This window comes from Sus scrofa, chromosome 9 (genome assembly GCF_054392235.1).
Source record: "Sus scrofa isolate SSC_HxYL_T2T_F1_AM1 chromosome 9, Sscrofa_HxYL_maternal_Yorkshire_Landrace_v2.0, whole genome shotgun sequence".
NCBI lineage: Eukaryota > Metazoa > Chordata > Mammalia > Artiodactyla > Suidae > Sus > Sus scrofa.
The window spans coordinates 44,455,550-44,479,409 of NC_139391.1; the positions used below are offsets into that span (position 1 = coordinate 44,455,550).

The window sequence follows — 23,860 nt, forward strand, 5'->3', positions numbered from 1 at the left end:
TTCCTTCAAGTTCTTAAAAGTAGGAAATATTTACTATTTCAGAGAAACAGTCCTGTGGTCCCATGAGGCCTCAGCAATGTCTTAAGCTCGAAAAACTGAGAAGCAAGGAAGCTGCTAAGAACCAAAAAGTTCACATTGGACACTGGTCACTTGAAGCACAAAAATGTCCTTCAAAAAAACCCAACCAGGAGTTTTTACTGTGGCTCAGCAGTAACAAACCTGACTAGTATCTATGAGGATGGGGGTTCGATCCCCAGCCTCGCTCAGTGGGTTAAGGATCTGGTGTTGACATAAGCTGCAACATAGGTAACACGCAACTCGGATCTGCCCTCGCTACGGCTGTGGTGTAGGCCAGCTGTTGCAGCTCTGATTCAACCCCTAGCCTGGGAACTTCCATTTGCCACACATGTGACCCTAAAAAGGAAAAAAAAAAAACAAACCAAGACAAAACATAGGGAAAAAAATAGGAATCACTTCAAGAACCACACACACATACATATGGTTGTGCTTTTTTAAAAAATGGAATGACAGCTTTCCTGTCCGTGGTCCATTTATTCAAAACTGGGAACAATAATATAAATATTCAAACTTCAAGTAATATATATTACTCTTCTGTATTTTAGGTTCTATTTTGCTATTTTCCTTTTTAGTTGTACTGTGTTGTCAGTCTCTTCTTCCTTCTTACCAAAAAAGGTAAAATTTAATGAAAATTAATGAATTTAATGAAAAATTAAATATTTATTAAAATAATATGAGTATATATGTTCATTATAAACATTTTAAAAATCTAGTATATAAACAAAAGACCAAAGGTTTTCTTCTTTCCTCCATTTTATTCCCCAGAGGAAATACTCTTAACAGCTTATTCTATATCATTCTAGAGCAGTGCTGTCCAATAGAAATACTATTTCTAACGTTTCTAGAAGCCACATTAAAAAAGTTAAAAGAGGAGTTCCCACTGTGGCACAGCAGGCTGAGGATCTGGTGTTGTCTGTGGCAGCAGGAGTTTGATCCCTGGCCCAGTGCAGTGGGTTAAGGACCTGTCATTGCAACAGCTGTGGCGTAGGTTGCAGCTGTGGCTCAGATTTAGTCCCTGGTCCAGGAACTTCCATATGCCACAGCTGAAAAAGAATTAAGAAGTTAAAAGAAAAAGGTGAAATTAATTCTAGGAATATATTTTATTATCATTAATATTATCATTTCAAAAAACTTTATTGTAAACTGCTCTCGTTTTCATATTTAAATTAATTAAAAATAAATTAAAGGAAAACTCCAGTTCCTCATTCATTCTAGCTACTTGTTAATGCACAATAACCACATGTGGCTAGTGGCTACCAGAAGAGGCAATGCAGTGAGTGCTACACTTTCACGATACCTCACAGTTAATTATTTTGTCAAATTATTCCCTGGTCACTTTATCTTTGATGTCTTTATATATTAATACCATGTAACAGTTTTCATTCAAAAAAAGTACTCTGCATTACATTATAAAAATAGATCTCTTCCTTTCAATGGTCTCACAGTACTCCACAGTTTATGTGCACATTATTTGAATTTTTCAATCTAATAATTGAGTCATTGGATATTAGCCCATTATTTATTACATGAATTGCTTTCAAGTTCTATGTGTTGACTTATAAAACAAAAAGTAAGTACCTTAAATATATGTAGGTGTTTAGAAAAAAATAAAAGAAAAAATGTCATATTGTGTATCTTCTTTGTACCAGGCCTTTTATTGTCTGCAAATGTTCTTTTAATTTTAAACTTATCAGGAGTTCAAAAACTTTCCTATACGGTTACCTATATTTGCCTCATTCTATAAACTAGAACAGACTGAAGATTTAGCAAATGACCTGAAAATTACCTTGATATTGTATGAAGACACAGCCATTCTCACCTTGGCAGCTCAGACTCTCCCATTAACAATATGAGCTGCCAGAGAACAAAATTAAAGCTTAAAAGAGAGCAATGTTCAAAGTCAGGGCTGAAAGTATGGAAATATTATAGGCTAATTAAATTTTGGGTAAGAAAGGTAAAATTGCAGATTTCAGTTATAAGGCTGACATCTATTAGTTAACCTCTTGAGAAACGTCAGTCTAATAAGCTCTAAAATTATTTGAGGGTAACTTTATTTATTTATTTATTTATTTATTTGTCTTTTTAGGGCTGCACCATGGCAGATGGAGGTTCCAAGGCTAGGGGTCTAATCGGAGCTGGAGCTGCTGGCCTACAACAGAACCACAGCAACACCAGATCCAAGCCGTATCTGCAACCTACACCACAGTTCATGGCAGCGCTGGATCCTTAACCCACTGATCGAGGCCAGGGATCGAACTCGCAACCTCATGGTTCCTAGTCGGATTTGTTCCCATTGCGCCACAATGGGAACTCCCCAGTAGATGATTTATTTTAAAACGTGAGGTCAAGAAGTTTACTTTTCCTTCAGGATAGGAAGGAAGCAGAGGTTAGACACCTCTGAGTTTGCAAAAAAAGGTCTTCAAGCAACCCCAGGAAGCTTTTATGGGTTTGCTTCTGGGGCACAAATGGAGGTGTGGTTTGAGATAATTTAGTCTGGTAAATTTGAACAAGCCTGCTCCTGATGATCTAATTCATTTCATCATGTGATGCCAGAGAAGAGCCCTAATACAGTAGCCTTAACCACATAACTAATATCACAACTTTCTTTCTTTCCCATAAAAGTAACAGACTATGAAAGCTTGCCAGTTGTGCCTCAGATGTACTCTTTCCACTCTTACACATGCTCCCATGTCTGGGCCAGTAACCATTTACTGCAGACTAACAGCAGCAAATGAACTGAGTGGGTGGCCACTTCCTGCAGAACTAAGTGATGGCTATTCTGGTAGAGAGCAGTGAGCAGGGCTGGCCCCATGCAAAGGCAGAGCTCGTGGCTGCCAACACACTGCAATTTGAGAAGCACCCCAAAGCCCCACCTCTCCCAAAATATCTCTTCCACCAGCCTGCTAAGGCAAGGTCCTCCTCTCCTATCTGGCTTAAAACTCTAGCCATTAGATTTACTGCTTTTGTAGTAAGGATAGGGAATCACTTTTGATGATGGCATGAAATATGCATGCTTCTTGGGAAACTAAGAAAACTAGAATAGAAATCTCTTCTATACACAAACTCTTGGTCTTCAAAGTAATCAAATGCTACCATAGAAAACTAGTCTAGGACCCTATTAGAATAAAATGAGACAGGTTCTGACTGATGCAAGAAGCCATACATAAAATACAGTTTACCATCATAATTTATGATGATCACATGACCACAGAAAGTAGTATTTTTTAAATGTTGTAAAAACAATGTTATATTCATCTCTAGCTTTTCATCTCTCAAAACTCTCTGGTTTCCCATTCTGCTTTAGGGTTCTGATCTAAATAAGTAAGTTCTCATTCCCTCCTAAATAATCTTTTTGTGTAACTCTAAGAATGGTATCCATGTGTTAAAGAATGAATTAAAAAGGTCTACCTAGGTAAGTTAGAACTCACTAGTAAATACCCAAACATGAGTACTGACTTGGGTGATAATAGGCTGGGGAAAATAGTACCATGATATGATCATAGAAGCAAGAAAAAGTTGCAGACGTTCACCCACCCACCTTCTCTTCAAAAGTAACCATAGATACAAGTGACCATTCTAGGTTCTTTGTGGCTCATGCTACACCACTAGTGATCCTACCTGGTACAGCCTGATAATATGGGGGTGGCAAAGCATCTTCATAATTTGAACTTCTCGGAAAATCTTCTTCAAGTTTTCTTCATCCAGCTGGGTCTTATCTATGATCTTGATTGCAACCTGACAACAGAGAAAGAAAATTATGTGTGACTGGGTCACTTTGCTATACAGTAGAAAATTAACAGAACACTGTAAACCAGCTATAATGGAAAAAAATAAAAATCATTTAAAAATTACTCTGATGAATTATTAAAAGGAGTTTCCCACAGAAAATTAAATACACTCTAAAACATATTCCATAAAATACAAATGGCCAGTATTTTGTTTATAGAATGTCAATGAAGAAAATAAATGCACTCTTTTTAAAAAGATAGGAAACAGATTCCTAGCAAGTTGGTCTCAAAGGAACAGACTCCAAAAGCTAACAGGTCTACTGCCATTTCTTAAATTAATCCTACAGCAAAAACTCCAGGACAAAATACTTCACTGCAAAAAAAAAAAAAGGAGTTCCCGTCGTGGCGCAGTGGTTAACGAATCCGACTAGGAACCATGAGGTTGCGGGTTCGGTCCCTGCCCTTGCTCAGTGGGTTAACGATCCGGCGTTGCCGTGAGCTTTGGTGTGGGTTGCAGACACAGCTCGGATCCCGCGTTGCTGTGGCTCTGGCGTAGGCCGGTGGCTACAGCTCCGACTGAACCCCTAGCCTGGGAACCTCCATATGCCGCGGGAGCGGCCCAAAGAAATAGCAAAAAGACAAAAAAAAAAAAAAAAAAAAAAAAACTTCACTGCTCCACAGATGTGGTTATAGTCTAGGCAAATCAGGCTTTGGTGCAGAGAATGGGACTTCGGGCTTCTCATCACTAAAAGAAGCTAAGATCATAAGTAAATGATGATTTAGTAAGGGCGGACCAGAAATTCCACAAGTGCATTCCATACCTCACCAGGTGCTTCCATAACCAGTAACAATAGCGGTAGCACTGGTGGTGGCAGTGAGCAGCAGCAGTTACTACATACTGAACATTTATTCTGTGCCAGATATAATTCTTAGTGCTTTGCAATTACTAACTCATTTAAACCTCACAACACTCCATATTATCAACCTTGTTTTACAAATATGGAAATTGAGACACATGGAGATTAAGTCATTACCCAATATATAGCTAATATGTGGCAGATTCAAGATTGAAGCCCAGGTAGCTCAGCTTTAGAATCAAATTCGTAATGGTAACACTATATAAAAAATCTCAAGCTCTTTCTGTACTACCTGTACACTGCTTCAGCATAAAATATCTTTCCATTTTGCTAGTTCTTAAGATACACAGCAGCACGCACATATAAAAACCGAATGAAAATGAAAGACTTTTTTTTAATCTCCTAAACCTAAACTTCCTCATTATTCTTAGCAAAATATTCAAAATATTGGGTTGTTCCAAAATATCTCTATATCTCATTTTCACTCAATTAGTTTGTAATCAACAAATATTAGTTGGATGAAGGACCAGGATTAGGCAAATTCTAGCCTCCTTCAATTCTTAAAATTCTATGATTCTATACACTGAGGGAGGAAAAGAAAATGTACACTTATTGGGAAAAAGAAAAAAGAGGGAAGCAAAAATGTCAATGCTAAAAAGTTTAGCCCAGAGAAATAAAAACAGTCTGGAGCTACAGGGTAGATGATTCAAATGTATGAATAACTAGCATAAAGGCAACTTTGTCTGGAGTCATTTCAGATGTAAGAATGGGTTCTAAGGGGAGAAAAGCACAGGGAGACAAACTATAGCACAATTCAGAGTGAATAAGCTCTGCCTAATGAGAGAATGTGATGAAATGAGCTGGAAGTAGCTTGAGCTACAAAAATTAACCAGCACAGCCTTAACTTTAAGGAGCTCACCATCTAGTAGAGGAAAGACTTATGTGAAACAGCCAACAATACAGTGTTGGAAACACAATCAATAAAGCTATGTACAAGGTATAAGTAAAAAGGAGATGAATTATGAGTGTTACCAGTGGGAGAATAAGTAGACATAGAGAAAGACTTCACAAAGGAGACAGAACTTGAGAAGGGACAGAATCGGGATGAGCAGAAAAGAGGGATGGGAATATCATAAGGAGAAAGAGCTGCATCATTAATAAATCTCACTACTGTTTGATCTTCTAGTAAATCTTAAACCCCGGATCACTACCATTTCACTTGTCCTCAGCACTGTGCCAGATCACACACAGGACCTTCACTCTGGCAACTAATCTGGAATCCTTAGCTGGTTCTCTAAGAACAGCTCTCAAGACAAAAAAAAAAAAAAAAAAAAAAAAAAAAATCGCAGTACACAATGTCCTTTCATAGAACAAGTATTAATAAAACCTTACACACGAATAGCACATTACCATTTACAGACTGCTTTCATATATACAACAAGCTTAGAAACTCGTAGGCATATGCCCATAGCAGAGCTTCCCAGCTGGTTTGCTGGATAAGAGTTACAGTGTACCCAAGGTCATGGGAAGGTGACAGTGGATCACCTCCAGCTTCAAGGAACCTCAATTGTTTGCCCCAGAGAAAGTACTGTCATTTCCTGTGTGTGACACAATGCACAAAATGTTGGGAAGCACTATTAGGGTTTATTGATCATCTATTGTCCAAGAATTGGGCCTAAAATCCCCTCTTCTGCCCATGTCTACTAACAGAAGGCAGAGAAAAAATAAGGAGATGGGGGTGCAGAATGAGGACCTTCAATGAACTTGACCATATTTTTGCACCTTTCACCCCCACGAAGGTATTAGATCACAGTGTAACTGGGCAAGTCATACGGTAGGATCTCCTGACTCACAGTGGACTCATTCTGAATTTCATTTACCTTCTGAGGTATAGCACTTTCATACAGGTAAAAAGAAAACCGTACTTAATCATCTATGAGAACAAAGTTGGCTATGAAGACCTTATATACTGTACAGTTAATACATATTTTAATTTAGTAACAATTATCTGATTGCACATATTCACCATCCTACATACTGAAATGTATTCTTATCTTTTAGGGTAAATCTATATTAAGTATAACCCTAGAAGTAAATACAGAGAGGTTTTAATAGATAAAAACATCAAGTTCCTGTCTACTCCAGAATGAGATTCAAGATTCAACAAGACACAGAGAGGCAAAGCTCTGCCTAACAGCTGAATATGTGTGTTAAGCTGCCTGGGTTCAAAATCTTGGAATTATCCCATAACATATAATCTTGAGCAAGTTATTTTATTTTTTGATGGCTCCTTATCTATAAAATGTGGGCAACAATAGAAGGTACTTTAAAGGTTGCCAAGGATTAACTAAGCTAATGCATGCAACCCGCTTAGTATAATGGTATAATGCCTGGCATGCAATACACAGCAATTACAGGTACTGCTATTGTTATTACTTCATTTGTTCTGGAATCAAGCCTTAAATTTTAGACATTCTTTGGCAAGGATTAAATTTGATTCACTAAATGACACAATTCTGGATCTGAAACTCATTAACTCTTTTCTCAAGGGGTAAATTGGGGGGCCTAGAAGTGAAATAGCTAACAACTGTGGGCAGCATTCAGAACAGACTGCTTCCAGCTGGTGTGGGAAGAACATGGAAAGAATGGAGCTGGGAAGAAAATGCATTCCATTCAGCAAAGTCACACTGAGCCACAGGATGGAGCCCACAGCAAGCCCTCATCCTGAAAGGTGTGTCAGAGAGAGAGAGTGGGCTGCCTCCAAAAGGCAGGCCAGGCCCCCTTCCATCCAGACCAAGTAGCTATCACCACAGAGGAGGCCATAGGGCTGCTTGGCGCCAAACAGTGCCTGACAGGACCACTCCATACAGAAGGGAACTTCCTCAAGTTTGGCTCCTTAGCTGCTAACTGGAAAGTGGAAGCTTTCTAAGCAGCTGAAAAATATTGATGAAACTACCAAGTCAGAGAGTAGGTCACTGGCAAGCAGGTACGATTATTCTGGGAATACCTGAAGAGGTAGATGATCATGAATTTTCACTGCTACAGATTATTGGAGGCTATATAGCAAATGTTTTAGGTTAAAGTAGTACATAAGAGTCGCTTGAAAAATAAAATGTGTCAATAACAAAAGGTAAACTGGCAGATAAAATAATCTCATTTTTAGATTGGTGCTAAAAATCTATGAACCCCATACTTCTACTTATATATGAAAAGCATAACAAGAAGGAAACTTCCAACACATGACCAACAGACCACATATTTCTTACGTTTGTCCACTCTACACAGAATCTTTTTATCTTTCAAAGAGCATCATCTTGTAAATTGACACTATATGAATTAAACATGGCATTACGACAAATACGTTGCTAAAGAGATATATATTGTTGGGTGTCCTTAAGAATTTCCCTACCCAATATATCTCCATTCAACAAATTTATTTTTTAATACACATGTGGTATGAAAAAAAGTTAAATTCAGATCATGCCTAATTTAAAGTTACAGTTTTTAATTCATTCTAGAAGGGAAAAATAGCCATTTCCCCCCTTTTAGTTCTCACTTTTAAACCATAGTTCCTTTAATCCTTACCTTTTGCAAGTGCATTATTGCTCTTAGGAAATACTATTTTCATCACAACAGGCAATAATTCACTTGCATATCCTGATATCACATTCACAGGCAACATAAGGTAATAATAAAAACCAATGAGCCAAGGAAAGGTTCATTATTAAAGTCAAAACAAATCACCCTCTTCACTCAACAGAAATAAGGAAGTCCCTTTATTCAGGGACATGCCATGTCAAATGGACAGCTAAAAGTAAGGAACTACTCAAAAAGAAAATGCAAAGAACGCAATTGCTAGACTTCCACTAAAAAGAGAATGCAGGAGTTCCCGTAGTGGCTCAGTGGTTAATGAATCCAACTAGGAACCATGGGGTTGTGGGTTCGATCCGTGGCCTTGCTCAGTGGGTTAAGGATCTGGTGTTGCCGTGAGCCGTGGTGTAGGTCACAGATGCGGCTCGGATCCCTCGTTGCCGTGGCTGTGGTGTAGGCCGGCAGCTACAGCTCTGATTCGACCCCTAGCCTGGGAACATCCATATGCTGTGGGAGCGGCCCAAGAAATGGCAAAAAAAAAAAAAAGGGGGTCAGATAAATAAATAAATAGAGAACGCATATTCTCTTAAACTAGTATGTAGATGCATGCATAATAATTTCATAGAATACAGTAAACAGACTGATGCTTTTAAGAAGGGAAAAGAAAACATTATGACAGTGTGGAGAAAGGTTTATTTTTAGAAAAGTTTATTTTTTTCAACACCTTTTAAGGAAAGAAGTCTACTTCTCAGTGAAATGCACTAACATTGAGGCAGATATCAAATATTTTGCCATTGTGAATGACTTTCAACAGTGTTGGGCATTTTTTGGTTTGAACCCACACCACAGCAGTGACAATACCAGATCCTTAACCTGCTGCACCACAAGGGAGCTCCACTGGGGTTGTCTTTACATTAACTTCTGCAGCTAAGTTTGTATTCTCTTATTTGTATGACAGAGCTCATCTAGTACTCTAGGTTATTTTCAGTTCAGATCTAGAATCATTTTATGGTCTAGATCTGTGCCGTCCAATACAGCAGGCAGCAGTCACATGTGATTACCGAGCACGTGAAACGTGGCTGGATGCGCTGTATACATCAAATATACACCAGATTTCAAAGCCCTACTATTAAAAAGAGAATATAAACCATCTCACTGATAATTTTTACATTGATTACATATAGAAATAATATTTTAGATTTACTGAGCTAAATAAAATATATTATTAAAACTAAGTTCAATGAAAAGGCAAACTATGGAATGGGAAAATATTTGCAAATCACGTATCTGATAAAGGCTTAATATCCAAAATATAGAAAGAATTCATACAGTTTCTTATAAAAACAAAAAACAATCCAACAAAAAATGGGCAAAAGGGAGTTTCCCCTTGTGGCTCAGGGGTAACAAACCCAACTAGTATCCATGAGGATGCAGGTTCGATCCCTGACCTCGCTCAATAGGTTAAGGATTTGGCGCTGCTGTGAGCTGTGGTATAGGTCACAGAGGCGGCTCAGATCCCATGTTGCCACGGCTGTGGTGTAGGCCAGCAGCTGCAGCTCTGATTGGACGCCTAGCCTGGGAACTTCCATATGCCGAGGCTGTGGCCCTAAAAAGCAAAAACAAAACAAAACAAAACAACACCCGCCCCCTCCCAAAAAATGGGCAAAGGACCTAAACAGACATTTTTCAAGGAAGAGAAACAAGTGGCCAACAGGAAAATGAAAAGGTGCTCAGCATCACTAGTCATTAGGGAAATGTATTCAAAACCACAAAGAGATACTACCTCCTGCCTGTTAGGATGTCTATTATCAAAAAGACAAATGATAACAAATGCTGGCAAGGAAATAGAGAAAAATGAAACTTTATACACTGTTGGGGGGAATGTAAACTGGTACAGCCACTATGAAAACTGTAGGGAGGGTCTTCAACAAATAAAAAATAAAACTACCATATGATCTGGCAATGCCCCTTCTGGGTATACATCCAAAGGAAATTGAATCATTATCTCCAAGAGATTATTTCTACTCCAATGTTCACTGCAGCATCATTCACAATAGCCAAGGCACAGAAATGACCTAAGTATCCATTGACAGATGAATGGATTAAAAAATGTGGTGTATGCATACCATGAAATATTATTGAGCCTTGAGAAAGAAGGAAACAAATGGATGAACCTGGAGGACATCAGCTAAGTAAAACAAGCCAGACAAGGACACACACCACATTACCACATGGTATCATCTACATGTGAAATCTTTTTAAAAAAAGAGAGAGAGCGAGCAGAGAAAAGGAAGGGGCGGGGTGGGCGCAAAAGAAAAGAAAGAGCGAGCCAAACTCATAGAAACAGAAAGTAGAAAAGTGGTTGCCAGGGGCTGAGGGGTAGGGAAAATAGGGAGAGGTTGGTAAAGGGTAAAAAACTTTCAGTTATAAAATGAATAAGTTCTGAGGATTTAACAGAAAACATGGTGACTACAGATGCTAACATTGTATTGTCTAAAATTTGCTAAGAGAAAATATTCTCACGAAAAAATGATAAATACATCAGGGGATCGATAGGTTAATTAACTCAATGGAGTAAATCCTTTCACAATGTACACATATATCAAAACATCATAAGTATCTTGCAATTGTACTTGTCAATTATACCTCAAAAAGGCTGGTGGTGGGGAGCCCAACTAGTTTCACTTGTTTCCTTTTCCTTTTAAAAACAGGACTACTAGAAAATGTAAAATTACATATGTGGCCATCATTTTATTGGACAGCACTGGTCTAGATGATGCCAACAAGCTACCAGTTAAAGCAGGCATTTCATGAAAATGACTTCCGGAATACTCGACCCAATACTGAGAACTGCCAGTCACCTACATCAAAGAAACTTGGCAGGCTGCAAGGCATTCAAGTATCCTCAAACACGGCCTTGAGGAGAATCTTAAATAAGGTCTCAAAAGCTGCATTCCAAGAACTCAATTTAATTCCATTAAAAAATGTTTACTGAACAACTGACTTAAGGCAGCATCCTCCAGCAGCTCAACAGCAGCTCTCTCAACAGGGATTCTGTAGAAGAATTAAGTTGTACACTCAGCTTTACAGCAGTTCTCGTACTTTATGGTCTCAGGATTCCTTCTCTCTCACTTTCTTTTTCTTTAGGATTCTTTCTCTTAAAAATTACTGAGGGAGTTCCCTGGTGATCTAGTGGTTATGAAATCCATGCTTTCACTGCTGCAGCCCTGGTTCAATCCTTGGTATGGAAACTGGAATCTCACATCAAGCCACTGCATGCACAGCCAAAATTAAATTAAATTAAACATGAAAATTTTTTAAATTATTGAGAAGATTAAAGAAATTTTGGATCCTGCATTGCTGTGGCTGTGGTGTAGGCTGGCAGCTGTGGCTCCGATTGGACTCCTAGCCTGGGAACCTCCATATTCCATGGGTACGGCTCTAAAAAAACCAAAATAAATAAATAAATAAAAATTTTTTAAAAAGAAATTAAAACAGAAGATTTTATTTATGTATTTTTATTTATTTATTTTTGTCTTTTTGCCTTTTCTAGGGCTGCTCCTGCAGCATATGGAGATTCACAGGCTAGGGGTCTAATTGGAGCTGTAGCCGCTGGCCTACACCAGAGCCACAGCAATGCCAGATCTGAGCCTCATCTGTGACCAACGCAACAGCTCACGGCAACGGTGGATCCTTAACCCACTGAGCAAGGCCAGGGATCGAACCCACAACCTCATGGTTCCTAGTCGGATTCGTTAACCACTGAGCCACAATGGGAACTCCCAAACAGAAGATTTTAAAACAGAAGCATACATAAACACATATTTCATTAGCCATCAAAATAATTATATCATAAAAATCATATGATATCCCCACTGTATAACTGTAAGCGAATGAGAGTGAAAAATAAAATAATGTTTGAATATTTATGAAAACAATTTTGACCTTAAGGACTCACTGAAAGAGTTTCAGAGACTCTGGGGTCCCTGGATCAAACTTTGAGAACAACAAGGCATCAGTATAAGTAATGAATTAACTTCTCTCCTGTGTATCTAGAATGGTACCACCTTAGGGAAAACTGAGAAAATCATCACTCAAATGTTTTTCCGTAGGGCTTTACCCTTTCTATGAGGCTTACATTGAGATGGCTTCTAGGAAAGGAATTTAAATGTATGTCTTTGCAATCAGGAATCCCTGTTGTGGTTCAGCAGGTTAAGCACCCAACATGAGAATGTGTGTTTGATCCCCGGCCTTACTCAGTGGGTTAAGGATCCAGTGTTACCCTGCGCTGTGTGGCGCAGGTTGCAGATGCAGCTCGGATCCCAAGTTGCTGTGGCTGTGGCAAAGGCCAGTAGCTGCAGCTCCAATTGAATCCTTAGCCTGGGAACTTCTGTATGCTGCAGGTGCACCCCTGGAAAAAAAAAAAAAAAGAAAGAAAAAATTAATGTCTCTGCAATCAGCCTTGATAGAAAGTTTTTTTTTCTTTTCAACATACTAGAAAACAGAACTGTCATCAGGAAACAGGTTTAAAGAAACTCCAAACCACCACAAGCTACATAAGCTATAAGGTTAAACCTGCCAGGCACTAAGCAGCCATGATTAAAGCTGTATCACAAGGTCATGGTTAGGATGTAGGCTGATCATATTCTTAGGAAGACCCTGAACTGTGCACTGGAACCAATCAAGGAGTCCATATTTTAGTTTGTAACAAATAGTCAAATCAAGTACTAAGGAACAAAGCAAAGACATACATTTGGAAAGAACCAATTACTCTATCCATTTTACACACCAATCACAACTGTTTCTGGGAAAATATACAGTTGCCAAGCCTAAGGAACGAACGACTGAGATGTTAGGATTCTAGCCAACTCCGACAGGAGGACTCAACATGACCAGCAAAGATTAAGAGTCAGTCAGCTCTCACAGAACTCCAAAACAAATACAGCCAACCCTTGAACAACTTGGGTTTGAACTTCTTGGGCCCACTTATGTGTGGATTTTTCTCAATAGTAAATACTGCAGTAACTACACGGTCCAAGGTCGGTTGAGTTTGCAGATGTGGAGGAACCACAGATGTGCAGGGGCAACTTTAAGTTTTACTTGGATTAATCCCTGTGTTGCTCAAGGGTCAACTATAGTTTAAAATACCTAGCAGGTCTTTAGATGACTTTTATTTGAATATTTCTCTGTTTGGGCTGTACTGAACAGTAAAAATAAAATAGTTCATGCACATATAATGTCTAAGGGACAGAGAAGTGAAAGCTTAACTGAAGTGAGAAAATATACCATGAAATGCATTATTCTTAGAAAGATTTTTAAGGTAGAACATGGAATATTGTGCATAATTAGCAAATGGAAATTTTCTGGTGATTACTTGGAATTCAAGGCATAGAAGAGAAAATTTTAAGGCAAAAAGAAAATAATTTCTCAGTTCCAGTAATTCCCATCTGGTTAACATTTACCCTCTCAGAAAACAAAATCCTAGGAGTGTCTCTAACACAACGGGCAACTCTCTCAGCCTGACTGACATTATTGCTGTTGTTATTTTAACATTTACAGGGTGCCAACAATATTGGTGGGTTTTTTTGGGTTTTTTCTTTGTCTTTTTAGGGCCTTACCCGTGGCATATGGAGTTTCCCAGGCTAGGGGTCCAATCGGAGCTGTAGCCACTGACCTACGCCAGAGCCACAGCAACGCCAGATCCAAGCCTCATCTTCGACCTACACCACAGCTCACAGCAATGCTGGATCTTTAACCCACTGAGCAAGGCCAGGGATCAAACCTGCGTCCTCATGGACACCAGTCAGATTTGTTTCCGCTGAACCACGACAGGAGCTCCAATATTTTGTATGTTTTATAGAACATTAGGCCATGTCTTGGCCTATAGGTTTACCACTTAAATGAAATGAACAAAAAGACATTTTTTAAAAGGAGGTGGGTCGGGGAGGGGGAGGAGACGAGGATGGAGTTGACAATAGCAATAAAAGTTAAATAATTACTTACAAAATATCAGTACACAAAAATAAAAGAACAGGAAAAAAAAAAAAAAAAAACAGTACCCATTCCATTTTCAGGTATTTATTTTGGATTGACCAAATCTCAGAAGTTTCAGAGGGAGATTTAAAATGAGACTGATGGTGGAGTTCCAATTATGGCTCAACGAGTTACAAATCCGACTGGTCTCCATGAGGATGCAGGTTCGACCCCTGGCCTGGCTCAGTGGGTTAAGGATCTGTCACTGCCACAAGCTGTGGTGTAGGTCACATATGCAGCTCAGATCTGGCATTGCTGTGGCTATGGCATAGGCCAGCAGTGGTGGTTCCAATTTGACCCCTAGCCGGGGAACTTCCATATGCAGCCATAAAAGGAAAGAAATTTAAAAAATAAAATAAAATGAGACTGATGGCTTAATTCTTTTTTTTTTCCCCCACAGCCCATCTGTGGCATATGGAAGTTTCAGATCCTTAACCCATTGAGCAAGGCCAAGGATAGAACCTGCAATGTCAGGTCCTTAACCTGCTGAGCCACAAGGGAAACTCTTGATGGTTTAATTCTAAGGGAGCTATTTAAAAGGATGCCCTGAAGCCTTTTTTAAAGGAAGGGCAGGAGAGAGGGAGAGGCCCAAAGAAAACTGGAGGAGCAAACAGGAGCTCTGAGAGAGGAGGAAGGATTAGGCAGAAAAGAAGAGGAAAAGGATAAGAGCTAAATGGTTTAACAAGGCAGTTTTAAAAGTTTTAAATGCCTACCAAAGTACAGGATCTAAAAAAATGGTATAATGAAACAATAATAATTGTTAGAGAAATGTTTTGAAATAAAAGAAAAACTGGGAACAGCAGTTAGTCCAAGGAAAAAGCTTAAGTTATGGTAGGAAATTATGAAAGATGAAATTTTTGTCCCAGAGAACAAAGTCTGGACATGTGAGTAAAGAACTTGGCAGTGGCCTGCACTGTGAGGTTAGAAGGAGGCAGAAAGCTGAATGGATTTCAAGATGAATTTTCTTAATGAAGTACATGCTACTCTTTCCTGGAGTGCCAGCTCATAGGTAAAAATAACCCAGGCTCGCAGAAGGACTGTGCTCTTCACAAGAATGGCATTTGTCAAGGAGTCTGCGTACTGTTAGGCACATTTAGATGTAGCACCTAGAACACTCAAAGCTTTTTAAAGAACCAGCTGGAAAGAGAGCTAACTCAACTGGCACAGCATAACTTTCTTAAACTTCCCCAACGGAGATTTATTACACTGATTATCTTGCCAACCTTACAATGGTGGTGTTGTTCCTGGTGAACTAAGTCGGCAACAGTTCATATTTTAAACTGTTCTAAATTATGTTAATATGCCCCCCAAGGCCTAATAGCATAACCTGCACCAGCAGGAGGTTGAGTGAACCAAGGGAACACAGTAACAGTTGAAAAACTATTCTAAATCCCTCATGTCTTTACATCTCCCAATTAGTTGGCAATGAAGACTAAAGGAAAACAGGAAGCAGTCTCCATCATCAGAGAGCATCTCATCCTCCCTACTTCTGAAACTCTTATTTGTCAGGCATCCTTGGATGTTAGTACTGTGAGGTAACTGTCAAGATGTACATCTTTGTCAAACCAGGCATTTTTATTCTGAATGGGTATCACACTGGGCTCTGTCTTCCCGGTGGCAGCCCAGAGTTAAAGAACCAGCTTCCCTGTGCCCATCAGGAGCACTGCACCAAGAATCTTCTGAGGGGCTTTCCTAATTCCAGCTGCAAGCCATCCGTGCTGGCAGAACATGCCCCTCTAGGATTCTAATAAAATGGCAATATTTTGTGTGATGGCTTTTGGTATTTATTCCAACTTCGAAGTGTTCCTTATATTAAGCAGTCATCCCATTTTCAAATCAAACAGATTTTATTTCCATAATGAATGTTTGTGTCTCATGTGCTGAACAATGAAGTTTAAGTAATTTAAATCACTCCCCTGGATAGTCCAATGGAAACATTAATTAATTCTCAAATTTCTAATATTTAATTTTAAAGGCAGAGGAGGACTACTGATAAACAACATAGAAAAATTTGAAAACTGTTTAAGTAAAATAGAACTCATTATTTCATAGGTTATTATTATTATATCATATATTTTAACATTATACCATTAAATGTAAAAACACAACCACATAAAATATGTACTTCATATCAAAGTTAACATTTAATAAGATTGTTTGTCCTTTCCCTTAGCAGGATTATATGCATTCTAAATTCTGACCTTCTAATAGCAGTCCTAAACTGACATTACAAGTCTAGAATTCTGAAAAGCTACTAAAAGTACCAGCAAGGATTTTACTTTTAAATAAGTTACTATAATTAGATATTAATATTGAGTATAGTTAATAACAGTAAAGTTTTCTTTAGAAAATCATTAAAAGCATCCACCATTTAAGCAAAAAGCAACCTATTACACTGGCTATTGGGCCTTCTTTTGATCTTATGACAATATTGTTTTTTTGGGGGAGGGGCTGTGCTCACAAAATGCAAAAGTTCTCAGGCCAGGGGTCACACCCCCACCACAGTAGTGGCCCAAGCCACAGCAGTAACACCAGATCCTTAACCCAATGAGTCACTGGGAAACTCCTATCCCTCTCTATTTGAAAGTTCACTTGAATTTTCCTGAGATCTCTGGGTCATAGACTTCTTTAGAGACCTCAGTGGTCTTTCACTACAATCAGCTCTACTAGGTCAAACTGATATTTGGGATGTGTAAAGTATAAAAAGAAGCATATGCACCTCATTTCAAACATCGAAATGGAATACTCTGCTCCTCTGGCACTCCATTCAAGTTCACTCTAAACGATTTTGTTAGATAACTTGTATTTAGTGCCAGAGATATCAGACCAAATACAATTTTCTACTCTTTCCCTAATTCAGATAACCAGAAAGCTTAATAAATTTAATATTTTGGACTAGACATATATTCAGGGTAAAAAATGAATTTACATATGAAGGGAATTTTTTTAAATTTACTACTGTAGAATCCTTTGTGGTTTTTTGTTGGTCTGGTTTTGGTTTGGGTTTTTTGTTTTGTTTTGTTTTTCATAGCTTTGTGAACATGATAGCAAGCCAAAGACAATTAAATTTTGCCTTACCATGCAGGGAGTGTTGGGAAATAGGGTCTCTCAGTTAGATTCTTTCTTTTACTTAATAATGCAAGTTAAAGAACTCATCACAGTTTTTTCCATTTGCCTTTATTACCAGAAAGCAAAACATAAGTGAACTGTGGCAGATATAGTTAAGCTAAGTTTGCTGGTAAAATTATGTTCATCTCCCTTCTCACTTACACCATTTGGCTCTTATTCTTATAATTTGTTTTAAAGTCTATAGGTCTTTTACTAAAGAAACCTGAAATTCTTTCCAAAAATACAGACTTCTTCAAAATTTTGCATATATTTATTAGCCAGAGTAAGAAGAAATCCATTAACGAGACAAATAAATGCTATCAGCATTTCCCCAAAAGTTTCCCAGCTTTTCTTGTCTTCTAGTTCTTTAAAAACAAAACTTCTTTATTGAAATATTATTCACACACTATGCAATTCATCCACTTAAAGTATACAATTTGATGTATTTTAATATATTCACAGGGTAGTGCAACCATCACAATAATCTAATTTTGAACATTTTGTCCCAAAAGAAATCCCATATCCATACACTTTCATTACCTATTACTCCCCTCCACTTCTCACTAGCCCTAAGCAATCACTAACTTACTTTCTGTCCCTATAAATTTGCCTATACTGAGCATTTCATCTAAATGGAGTCATATGCTATATGGTCTTTTGTGACTGCCTTCTTTCCCTTAACATAATGTTTTTAGGGATATACATGTTATAGCATCTATCAGGACTTCACTACTTTTTACTGCTGTAAAATATTTCATTGTATGGATATACCACATTTTAAAAACTGGTCTATCAACTGGTATTCAGCTGATGAACATGTTAGTTGTTTCCACATTTTGGTTATTATGAATAATGTTGATATGAACAATCATGTAAAAATTTTATATTACTGTGTTTTATTTCTCTTAGCTTTAGACCTAAAGTGAAGTCCTGGGTCATATGGTAACTCCACATATAGTATCTTATTGGAAATTTCAAGGAAATGACTAAGAGGCTACATCATTTTACATTCCTACCAGTAATACAAGAGAAGGTTCTAATTTCTCCACATCCTCACAATACTTGGTCATGACCATCTTTTTGATTACAGCCATCCTAACAGGGATGAAGTGATATTTCATTGTGATTTTAATCCTAATTTTCCTAGTGACTAATAATGTTGAGGATCTTTTTTATTTTTTTTTTAATTTTTTTTTTGAGGATCTTTTTTAAAGGTGTTTATGGACCAGCTGTATACTTTCTTCATTCATCTTTTAACTAGTCTTTTTATTATTGAGTTGTAAGAGTTTTTTATATGTACTGAATACAAATCCCTTATCAGATATATGACTTGCAAATGTTTCCTCTCCATTCTGTGCTTGTCATTCACATTGTTTTTTGTTTTTGTTTTGCTTTTTAGGGCCACACCGGCGGCATATGGAGGTTCCCAGGCTAGGGATCCAATCAGAGCTACAGCTACTGGACTACACCACAGCCACGGCAACATCAGATCTGAGTCGTGTCTGCAACCTACACCACAGCTCACGGCAATGCCAGATCCTTAACCCACTGAGCGAGGCCAGGGATCGAACCTGCATCCTCATGGTTCCTAGTCAGATTCGTTTCTACTGCGCCATGAAGGGAACTCCATCATGTTTTTGTAATGTGGTATGCAGCACATATTTTTAATTTTGATGTGGTTCAACTTAATCTTTTTTTTTTTTTGTCTTTTTGTCTTTTTTTTTAATTGCTGTTGTTCTTGTGCTTTTGGTGTCATACTCAAGAAACCACTGCATAACTTCAGATCACAAAGATTAACTTCCATGTTTTCTTCTAAAAGATTTAGTTTTAGCTCTTACATTTATATATATGATCTATTTTGAGTTAATTTCTGTGTATGGCGTAAAGCAGGGATGCAATTTCACTCTTATGTGTGTGTATATCCAGTTGTTTCAGTACCATTTGTTGAAAAAAATATTCTTTCTCCATTTAAATGTCTCAGCACCTTTGTCAAATGACCACAAATGTAAGGACTCTTGAACCTATTCCACTGATCTGTATGTCTATCCTTATGCATACTGTCTTCTGGCTCTTGATATTCCAGATATTGATATTCACCTTACTCTCTTAAGGCTGGTGTTTACTATAGAAAACAATGGGTTTAGTAAAGTCTCAAGCACCTAATACAGGACCAAAGATCCAGAACCCAGAGCAATTATAAATTATTATGCAGCAACTATTAATGAACCAAATCAGAAAGAGTTTTGATTGTGATTTGGGGGAACTTTTAAAATTATTTATTAATTAATTAAGCAAATATTAAAAACTGAGATAAAAATAACTTACCAACTTAGCAAAATAACAACAGAGAAACAGAACTAAGACAAAACTGGAATAACAGTTACCAGGCAACCATAAAAATTACTAAACAGGATGACTAGTCCAAATTTTTATTCCAACTGATTCATCATTAACATAAGTATGTATGTTAACTACTTCTTTTTAAAAAGAAAAAAAGGACTGAGGTGTTTACAAAATTAAATGTAGAAAATAAGACAACTGAAAACAGAAAAATCAACAGATCCTTTCCTCTTTATTTTCGCAAAGATATAGGGCCCTTGGGAAACAGCCAAACATTTCCAAATCAGCAGATGTGCAAAGCATTCATAAGGACCAAGTCCATTAGCCTACAAGCAACACACATGGGGAAACTTCTAATACACGAGACAGGGACAAATTGTGTTAGACTCTTCAAAGAATAGATATAGGAAATTCTGGCCCTCACTTCCCAAAATCTCTGGTTTTTAACCAAAAAAGGACGAAGAAAAGTGAAGGTTTCTTTGTCCTCTGGTTCCTCCAAAGTAGGTCAGGTCTGTGTGTAATTATTGGGTTTCACATTCCTTTAGAAAAGGAAGAGATGTCAATGCATGGAGAATTTTTTTAAAAAAACAGGCTCAGGCTAGGGGTAGAGGCAAAAGAGTGCCTCTGCTGCTCACCAAAAAAATAAACTAAGAACAGGCTTTTGTTTTTTAAAATAGCCAATTTTAAGGCAAGAAGGGTAAGAGGCCTAATTTCTCATTCTAAAGCTATAACCAGGAATTCCTGCTGTGGTGCAGTGGAAACGAATCCGAGTAGTATCCGTGAGGACCCGGGTTCGATCTCTGGCCTCGTTCGGTGGGTTAAGGATCTGGTGTTGCTGTAAGTTGTGGTGTAGGTCACAGACACGGCTTGGATACCCTGTTGCTGTGGCTGTGGTGTAGGCCGGCGGCTACAGATTTGACCCACAGCCTGGGAACTTCCATATGCTGTAAGGAAAGGAAAAAAAAGGAAAAAAGAAGAAGAAGCTACAACCACTGAACTTGAACCAGTGGATAAACCCTCCTTGTTTCATCATCTTCCTAGTCATGCTTCCCACGCAACGCTGACATAAAGAAATAGTGAAAAATAAATTCAAAATTTATTCCAGAGGATTTTTATATGTAGAAAAACCTACCAAAAACATTAATTAAGAACTACTATTTGCATTACCAAATCTTAGAAAAAGAACCAGTCTCGGGTTTTTTTAACAATACATAGAAAAAAAAAATTTTTTTTTTTTTTTTTTTTTTTTTTGCCTTTTCTAGGGCCACTACCTGCGGCATATAGAGGTTCCCAGGCTAGGGGTCGAATCGGAGCTGTAGCCACTGGCCTGTGCCAGAGCCACAGCAACACGGAATCTGAGCCACGTCTCATGGCAACACTGGATGCTTAACCCACTGAGCAAGGCCAGGGATCGAACCCGCAACCTCATGGTTCCTAGTCGGATTCGTTAACCACTGTGCCACGATGGGAACTCCAATACGTAGAAATTTTATCATGAAATCCTAATGTTTATATCATTACTCCATTGCTTTTCTTTACAATTTTACCATATATCTATCACCAAACATATTGTTTAGGTTTACCTGTTTTTAAATTTTGTATAAAGAGAATCCGACTTGTTATTTTTAACTGCCTTTCATGGGTTCTTATAATAGTCCTCCATGAAGATGCAAGCAGTGATACCAATTCACTGACAGTCTTCCTTATATGAATACACCAATTTTATTTATTGCTTTACAGTTGCTGGACATTCAAGCTGTTTGCATTTCTAGCTATTATGGACAGTATTTTAAATATTCCTATACATGTTTCCTGGGCCATGAGTGCAAAAGTTTCACTAGCATCTATATTTAGGAACCAATGAGTAAAGCCGAATTGTTTTCCAAAATGGTTGTATCCAGCAATGGGACTCCTACCACTGTTCCATATCATCTCCAACAACTGTTATTTCTAATTTTTCCCAGTCTGATGGGGGGGTAGGGGCCCAAAAATTCCTCACTCTTTTAATTTGCATTTCCTTGACTACTAAAAAGTTTGAGGTTGAGGAGTTTTTCACATGTTCACAGATTACTTAGTCCTGCCTCTGAAATAACATTCACGACTTCCCTATTTCCTATTTTTTTTTTTTTGAATTTGAAAAGTTCTTTTATAGTCTGGATAAACTTTGTCAATACATCTTCTCTCAAGTTGTAGCTTATTTTTTTCTCTTTATACTGTCTTTTTTAGGTAAATTTTTTATTGAACTATAACAAATATACAAATATCTCTAAATTATAAGTGTAACTCACATACAAAGAAGCAAGACTAGCAGTTCCCTGGTGGCCCAGTGGTTAAGGATCCAGCATTGTCATTCTTACGGGTCAGGTTGCTGCTGTGGCATAGGTTCAATCCCTGGCCTGGCAACTTCCACATGCTATAGGTTCTATTGGCCAATCAATCAATTAATCAATCAGGACTTCTGGCTATCTATAGTAGCTAAAGTTACACACACACACACACACACACACACACACACACACACACACACGAAAGACAAACAGTTACTGCTGAACTGTAGTTCTCTAACACTGTATAAAAAACTACCCCAGAACTTTGTGGATTAAAACAACAACAATCACTTATTTAGCTCACAAATTTGCAATCTGCCTAGGGCTCAAAAAGGACAGCTTGTCTCTGTTTCCATGTGGCATTACCTAGGGTTGCTTGACAGGAAGTTGGAGGAGCCACTTTCCAGATGGCTTCTCACAAGGCTGGTAAGTTAGTACTGGCTGGCAGCTGGAAGCTCAGTCGGTGCCATGGACCTGAGGCCTCCATTCATCTCCACATGGGTCTGTCCATGGACTGCATGGGCTTCACACAGCATGGTGAGGGGTTCCAAGAATGAGCACCCCAAAAGAATAAGGAAGGAATGTGTGGCACTTTTATGACTTAGCCTCGGGAATCACATAATAGCACTTCTGACTTGGGTCAATGCAGTCAGAAAGGCCTGGCTCGGTTTAGTGGAATGAGACAGACTACTTCCTGAAGGCAGAAGAGCAAGGTTCTAAAAGAGCACATGGGTTGGGAAATACTGTTGCAGCCATCTTTCGAAAATATAATCTGCTATACCTGACTAACTCATAGTCACGTGTTTGCTTGTGCAGGCTCCTTATTCAGAAAAATTTCTTGCAATTTTTCCCATAAAAATTCTTTGCGGTCTGTCTATACAGATTTAAATTTGATTCTCCCAGACAGTGGGAATCACAAACAACTAGGAGTACAATCAACAAAGTTACCAGCTCAGAGATTTTTTTCAGGCCTCAAAGGCAGTATGAACTCTGACTGCAAATCCATGTGTGTGCAGGCTTCTGTTAAGGCAGATTCTTGGGAGACTTCTTCTCCCCTCTCCATTCAGATCCAAGACATTAACAAGCAAGTCTCTGCATGCAGGGAATTTTTTCTCCTACTCATCTACTGAGAAGTCAGCTTTATGGGGTTCCGGTTTTATACAGGGCAATATGACCTCCCACTCTGCTTGGACACTATTTTTTTCTCTGGTCCCTCCCTTTTGCTCTAATCCTATAAGAAACCCTCAGCACAAACACCACCTTCAATGCTGACACCTCTTATGAAATCATGCTTTCTAGCCCTTTCCAGGCCTTCAGTTGTTTTCTTACATGGGCTCCAGTATTTTACATATATTTTTCCTTTCTTCAGCATAAGTTCCATGAGGAAGCGGGTTCAATCCCTGGCCTTACTCAGTGGGTTAAGGATCTGGCGTTGCTGTGGCTGTGGTGTAGGCCAGCAGCTACAGCTGCAATTTGACCCCTAGCCTGGGAACCTCCATATGCTGCAGGTGCAGCCCTAAAAAGACAAAAAAGACAAAAAAAAAATTTCAGGAGTTCCTGTCATGGCGCAGTGGTTAACGAATCCGATTAGAAACCATGAGGTTGCGGGTTCGGTCCCTGCCCTTGCTCAGTAGGTTGACGATCCGGCGTTGCCGTTAGCTGTGGTGCAGGTTGCAGACTCGGCTCGGATCCCGAGTTGCTGTGGCTCTGGTGTAGGCTGGTGGCTACGGCTCCGATTTAACCCCTAGCCTGGGAATCTCCATATGCCGCGGGAGCGGCCCCAGAAATAGCAAAAAGA

General features: G+C 38.5%; 1 protein-coding gene across 30 annotated transcripts in view; it reads right to left on the reverse strand.

Moving 5' to 3' along the window:
• The window catches only part of SIK3 (SIK family kinase 3), a 293,253-nt gene that overhangs the window by 106,719 nt on the left and 162,674 nt on the right, over positions 1 to 23,860 (reverse strand). For all 30 annotated transcript variants that reach the window (XM_084976167.1, XM_084976169.1, XM_084976168.1 and 27 more), the window contains one exon: positions 3,697 to 3,813. In XM_084976167.1, coding sequence (XP_084832293.1) covers positions 3,697 to 3,738 — 42 coding nt within the window. In that variant the 5' untranslated portion in view covers positions 3,739 to 3,813. The remainder of the gene's footprint in view (positions 1 to 3,696; positions 3,814 to 23,860) is intronic.